The sequence below is a fragment of the Nestor notabilis genome, unplaced genomic scaffold (genome assembly GCF_000696875.1).
Source record: "Nestor notabilis isolate BGI_N333 unplaced genomic scaffold, ASM69687v1 scaffold16321, whole genome shotgun sequence".
NCBI lineage: Eukaryota > Metazoa > Chordata > Aves > Psittaciformes > Psittacidae > Nestor > Nestor notabilis.
In genome coordinates, this window is record NW_009914375.1 from 1 (window position 1) to 6,921 (window position 6,921).

At 44.8% G+C, this 6,921-nt stretch overlaps 1 protein-coding gene across 1 annotated transcript in view; it reads left to right on the plus strand.

Moving 5' to 3' along the window:
• Positions 1-185: 185 nt before the first annotated feature.
• Positions 186-6,921, plus strand: part of LOC104412815 (calcium/calmodulin-dependent protein kinase type II subunit gamma-like) — a gene marked incomplete at its 3' end in the record, with an annotated part of 91,581 nt that continues 84,845 nt past the window's right edge. The window contains exons 1-2 of the mRNA XM_010023635.1: positions 186-226; positions 1,598-1,692. Coding sequence (XP_010021937.1) covers positions 186-226; positions 1,598-1,692 — 136 coding nt within the window. The remainder of the gene's footprint in view (positions 227-1,597; positions 1,693-6,921) is intronic.

Below are 6,921 nucleotides of genomic sequence, written 5' to 3' on the forward strand. Positions count from 1 at the left end.
TTGTCCTCGCAGCCGGCCTCGGGCTGTGCGCTCCTGTTGCACCCCGGGACTTTCTCTCTTCCCCACTTGCCCTCCTCAGCACCAGACTGCCGCGTTCTCTTCCCCACACCGTCTCCCTGCTGCACACTGCTGTCCCCTTCAACTGTTTCTGTGCTGGGACACAACACTGTTACCGCCACTCTACGATGCTTCAGTCCCCACTTCCTTGTCCCTGTGAAAGGACCAGGTGCTGCTGCACCGCGCTTCTCCCTCCCTCTCTCCTTCCCTCCCTCTCTCCGCACTTGTCTCTGCATTGGCAGACCTGGTGCTGCACCTTAGGACGGGGTTTTGCAGGGGCACCCCATGGGACAGGAAAGTGGCGTAGCGATGGCCGGGGTAGGATATGGGGACACAGCTTTCCTGGGTGCTGCTGCTCTCCCCCTCCCTCCCTCCCTGCACCAACTGCTGGGCTCTGCTGCATCTCTTCAGTCCGGTGTCCCCGTCCCTCCCCACGCTGCTGCAGCTGTGTGTCACCGAGCCCGGGCCCCGGTGCTGGTGCTCACCTTGCTGCTTATTGGTTTGTATGTAGAGGTTGAGGAAGGGGAGAAAAAGGCAGGACTCTGCAGTATCGTGAGGATTCAAGCTATTTTAGGCTGTCTGTAGGGCTGACTGTCTTGTGGGGCCCTTGTGTAGCTTCTCTTCCCCTTTCTTACACTTTAAATATGTACGTTTGCCCTTAGACTCAGGTTCACACTCCTGGTCTGAAGGACTTGAAATTTTCTGCTGGTTTTGTCTTATTTGTCCTTTTCAGATCTTTCCTGTAAAGCCATTTGTTATTCTTTTCCTACCCTGTTTTGCTGTGGGTTTTGTGTTTGTTTTTGTTTTTTTTTTTTTTTTTTTTTAAACAGAAGGGACCGCTTTTAAGCACTCAACTGTGTAGTCCTGTAGATTCTGAGTCCCTATCTTTTCACCTTGGTCTCTGCTGTATTATCTCTTTTTCCTCACAGAAATCCTTCTTCCCTCTCTCTCAGACCTATTCTCCAGGTGGCTCTTTGGAATAGTTGTAATAATGTCAATAATTCCAGCTTGAGAAAATATACGAAGCCTTGTAGCTTCCTACTTACTTCGTTAATAGGTACATGCTTATCTGCATTTTGTAGGTGGGTAGGGAGATGTAAGAGAACTAGTAACTTCTGCAAAATGTTGCAGCGATTTTGTGACCAATCTAGCACTTGAACATGGGAGAAATGAGTCCTGGTTGTCTGATGTAACTGCTGGGGATACTGTCTTTGGGAGATGGGCTTACTGACGAGTGTTTGCAGCATTGTCTCCCGTTCATCAATCCCTTCACGTTCCGTTTCTGTGCCTGTCCGGGTCCTCTCTTTCTGCACGGTGTGCTATTCTTACTGTGCTGTCTGGAAGGGGGCTTGAGTACCATATAGACTAGGTTATATTTGTTGATCAGGCAGCTATGCGCTGTTCTTCAGTTTCTCATATATTGTTTGCATCCTCTGCATGTCTTCTGTCCTTAATCCGGTCCACTCTGGGGTTAGAAATTGCTGCAATTGTATTCTCATTTTCAGTTTCAGAGCTCCTACCCTCTTTATTTTTTTTCTAGGGGAGCCTTCTCTGTGGTCCGCAGATGTGTAAAGAAAAGTTCATCACAGGAATATGCTGCAAAAATCATCAACACCAAAAAGCTGTCAGCCAGAGGTTAGTCTCTCGATCTACCCTTCTCCCTTTTATGCGAAGAAAATACTTTGCTGGAGTTGAAGCTGTGATAAGTTTAAGGGATCTGCAATAGTTTGTCTCAGTCATCATTTCAGCGTTACAAAGTAATTGAGTTGCGTGGCAAAGAGCAGGTTTGAAGGAGGTGTTGCAGGATGATAGAAAATTTCCTGTATCTGGAAATGGATACTCTGTGGCATTGTCTTTTTTTCTTTTTGAGGTCTTTCTTCTGCAAGCCTAGCTACCGGTATGTTTACGGGAGATTTATCGATGTGTGTGTGTACCGATCACTCATAATAAAGAGAAGTGTTGCAGACAGATTTTGCCTAGGAGATCTGTCTTACCCCAACAGATGTGATTATTCTTTTTTAAGGATACATGCTGTATGCCTTGCTCCTTTCATACTGTACTTAAATGTGGTGTGTTTGGAAACTTACAAGTTTACTTTCAAAGGCAGAAGTAGGTTGAGTGCAGAAATCTTGTGAATTTGACTTCTTGACAAATCAGAACAAGTGTTTGTTGCTTTTGTTAGTCCTGGAGACTTAAACACCTGAAACCTGACTGAAGACTTCTTTTTAATTTTCAAAAGACTAAACTCTTCCCCCAAGCTGTTGGTCTTCTGTTTTCCAGAGATGCACAAAGGGTAGTGTACCTTGTAGTATTCAGGGAATGTGTGTCTTCTAGTGAGTAGGGAATCCCTTACAGGGATTAAACTTGCTTTAAGGGTGGAGTGGATGAGGGAGAGAATGAGAGAAACCAAACTGCAGTAAAAGATGCTGAAAGCAGAGTGTGCAACAAGTTGAGATGCCAGAGATGGCTCTTTCTAGAAGAGGTGAACAAGACAAGATCAAAGTCCTTGAATACCCTTCAGATTTGACAAAATTAATGTATTAGGCCCTTGACTGTCTTGCTAGTTGAATAGATGGTTTAGTACGGAGGATGACTGAGAAATAAAGGGAAAGGCAAGAGGAAGCAGCAAATGATCTTGATAAATGACTTAGAAGAGAAGGATGTTTTGCCTAATCCCTATAAAAGAGAAAAGTAGAATATGTATTCTTTCTGCTGGAATATGAAATGTGATGATAAAAGCAGAAGACAGCTTGAAGAATGGTGAAAAATTTCCATTTACTGTAGTTAGCATAGAGAGAAGTGTGAGGAGTAGAGAGTGCCACGCTGTGAAGGTTGGTCTGTTTTTTTCTTTACTGACTTGTGGAAGCAAGTGTATGCGATAATGTGTTGTTTCCTGAGCGAGGTCGTGTTGGGGACCAGCCTGTGGAGCCCTAGATTGTTTAGTTGAAGGCTGCAGATCCTGTTAGAATTAGCGTTCCTCCATAGTCAGGTGACAGTGCCTGCTGATGTAGGTGGGATATCCAATCTCTTGAGTTCAAAATTAGTTCAACTTAATATGGGAGAGGTTTGAAGGGTGGCTTTGCTTTGCTGACGGCCATTAATGCCGTGTTTGCTCCGCAGAGTTCCCCGTCCATCCTGTAGCGAGGACTAAAGCTCAGGAGAGCTATCTTCTGAGACACTAGTAGCTTGATGAACTAGTTGCAAATTAGGAACTGTTTTCCTACAAAGAAGATGGTATTGAAGTTAACTCTAGAGATAAGGAAAATGGGGAAAACTTTGGAATCAGTTCAGTTGAAATAAAACTCAGAAACGTGTTAGTGGAATATGTCACAGAAGAACTGATTGAGTCAGTTTTTAAGTGTTCAGGCACCTAATGAGTTACAGAGGGAGTGATATATAGATTCTAATTGTTTCTCATATTAAGGTGATGACACTTCTATGACCCAGCAAGTAGGAAGAGTAAGTATGGGTGAATACAGGCCATGTTTTGATCTTCTACTTACTTTCTATATTTCACACCTTCCTATAAATAAGATGCATTGAGCATACTAGCCTGGTCCTCAGCTATGTAACTTGAGGCAGCTGGCAATGACTTACAAAGGTATTGGTTAGGTAGAGGGCAAGTGTGGGGAGAGCCAAGAAAGGAAATGGATGTTTCTGCTAGTTCAGAACAATATCAGAAACAAGGGACTGATCAGGTTTCGTTGAAGTCTTATCTGAGGACTAAAGAATGTGCATTTACAGTGAAAAGTGAACGGTGACTTCAGCTGAATATATAGTTTCCTCAGTTATTCCAGCTGTGTTTGCTGATAGCTCAAGTGGTTAGTACAAAAAGGGACTGAATATATTGATAGTAACTTAGTGAATTCACCTTGGAATAGGTCTTTAAAGCACTGAAGGAGAAACGCTTGCTATTTAGACACTGCAGCTGTAAATCAGTGATTAAGGAGATTCGATTCGGCAACCTGAAAATGAAAGTCTCTGGCAAAGGCATTTTAGAAAGCTGTCTCCCACAGAAGGAGAATTACGGCGTTAATTCTGCAGTATCCTGGATGTATGTTGCCTGATGCTTCCTTTCCCTGAGCTGGCACTTCTCCCCCGGGAGGCCACGTCTCTGCCCAGCAATAGAGACAGACGGGACTCTCCTGCATGCCCAACTGCGTACATGTCTGTAGTGCAGGTTAACCCACCCTCCTGACCCTCCCTGCCTCCTGCATTGTTGATTTTATTCTAGGCTTGGTCACAGCACCAGAATATTTCATCATGTGGGGACAGCCTGCCCCTCTCCAGCTTAAGCTTAGCTACATTTAACATTTTGTACCTTCTCTAGCAGAATTTGAACCTGCATAGATACCTCATGTAGTAACTGCTACTTCAAGAGCCAGCGTCTTGCTGCTGCTGTGTATATGTCTAGACCATTGCTGCTTCACTGAAGTTTTGCCTGCTGTAGTGTTTCCCTAGATTACGTACAGGGAAAGGGATAATAAAGCCTTGCTCTCCTTCCATAGTACTTCTTGTTACCTTTATTTTTCAAGACTCTTGATAAAGAAATACTAGATAACCAACTGGGAAGTGCTGAACAGCTTTCTGTATGTAGCCGAAAAGGAGGAAGAGGAACACTTTAGGGTGAATTGTTTGGTTTCTGAGGGTTCTGTGTTATCTGACACGTTTATCAAACTGTTTTCTTAAAGCAAGAAAGAGTTGAAGAGGCATGGTGCTGTTAAGGCGCTTCTCTCTCAAAACAAGGAGGATGAATGTGGTGCTGTTATTTATGAAGGGCAGTCCTAACAACTTTGCTATTGGAAGCTTTACCCTCCGTAAAATACAAAGTCAGATGTTGAGAGCAGAGTCTCTGTTTCTATACTGTCTATGATTTTGGGTGCCTGTTCTATCTCTTTTTTAATGAATCACGTCAGTAAGAGCTGGTCTAGATTAAAATTCATATTTCAGCTTTAATGAAGTATTTGGTATTATTCATATTCATATTGTGTGATGGTTAAGACTGCTTAGTGAAGAGTATGCCAAGAACTTTGTAAAACAGGGGCCAAATGATTGTGGAAAGGGAGGGGAAACAGAGTTTACCTTAGTGAGGATTCAGCTGACATGCAAGAGCAGTGGTTATTACACATGGGGGAAATACAATACTTCAGTCCTCTGAAATTCCTATGGGATAGAACGCACTGGTTTTTACCAGGGCTACGGGAAGAGGGAAGTAATAACTAATTTTTTGAAGTTGTGTTGTGTCACCAGAATACTTTTTGAACATGTAAATGCATAGCCAGCAGTGCTTCAGTTCCTAGCCAGCAGTGAACTTCAAGTAAAGTAAAGTCACTCGCAGTTACCAAAAAAAGGGATCAGGAGAGAAGCAGTAGCTTTAGTAGCAATAGGGAAATACGCAGGATTTCACTCTCGAGTGTATGCTTCAAGAGATAGTCCTGTGTTGGAAAGAGGTAGGCAGAGTTCTATCCTGTGATAATTTTTAGGATGATGTTTATACCAAAGAGGATGTAGTGATCTTACCACCACATGTAGGATTTTTCACTTAGGTTTTTTAGGTGCAGGGAGAGAAATCTCTCTGCATTACATCTGTTGTTAATTTTCATTTACTGCTAAAAACCTGCATCTTTCAACTCTTCTAAGCCATATCTCTTGATGAAAAAAGTAAAAAGCAGCTGTCTTGGAAGTTAGACTGCTTTGCTGCTTTCTCCTTACCGTGGCTTTGCTCTTGCCTGTGGAATAAAGACGTGGATTCTCTCCCAGCTTTCCGTCTTTCCAAATCTGTAAACCAGATAAAAATTTGCAGTCTACCAGTTGCTTTGTTGTTGTTCCTATAGGAGATTATATGGATTGCAGGAGGAGCAGGGAATTACTTCTGTGTATCAATCTCTGTCAGAAAAAAACCTCTCTCTTTACATTTTCAACTCAGCTTTTTATCAGGCAGCCCTCTTGTCCTGGCTTTCAGTTCCAAAGTGGTTGCTGATTTGGGCTTTACAGTATGTTTTATTTGAGGTGTCAACAGTAGTTTCCCTGGACACTGAAAAGTTGAACTTGAATAATGTGGAGGAGGTTTAGGAGCATCAGTTCCTAACCTCTGTCTTGATCTGCTCTGTAAACATTCTTAGCTGGTGTTTGAGTTAGGACTGTCTTGGACTGCTCCTGTGGCTGCCAGGTTTGAAGTCCCCTGTGGGCTCCAGCACAGCCGCTCGAATTAGATGCGTGCAGTGGTGGTGCACTGCAGCCTGGCAAATCCGCTCTGTGTAAAAGCAGGGAAGCCCAGCACACCGGTCACAGATGGCTGAAGCGCAAATCCCAACCCGTGTAGCAGTGTCCTGTAATAGGTGTCCTCTGTGCGTGCCTGTGTTTGTAGGCTGGGGACAAATGTCCTTCCTTGCAGAGGACGGCAAATCAAACCCTGTCTGCTCAGCTGTAGCTGCTGAGCAGCCAAATCAAGTCTGATCATTCGGTGCGGGAGAGGAGCTGCCCTTTCTGCAGGGTGGGCCTTAGGCTGAGTGTGAAGAGCTTGCCTGTGCCCCAGCTCCTCCTCCTCCCTTCTGCCGCCTGCGAGGAGTCTGAGAGATGCTGTGATTAGGGAGCATATATAGGAGATCAGCTGCAGCGATGGCTGGGCATTTTTTTGGAGGTCTTTGCACACATGGAGGGATGTAAGGAGCAGAGCTGGAGTGCTGCACCCCCCAGAGCAGTGTGTGTCGTGGGGTGAATGTAAGGGGCTGGGTGCTGCTGCAAGGGGGCTGCAGGGGAGGAATCGGCCGGAGGGGTGGGTGCGTGGATGGCGAGTGGCTGAACTCCGCGCTCTGCACCGCAGCACACATGCGTGCGGCGGGGGGTGGCGGGGGGGCTGCTCTG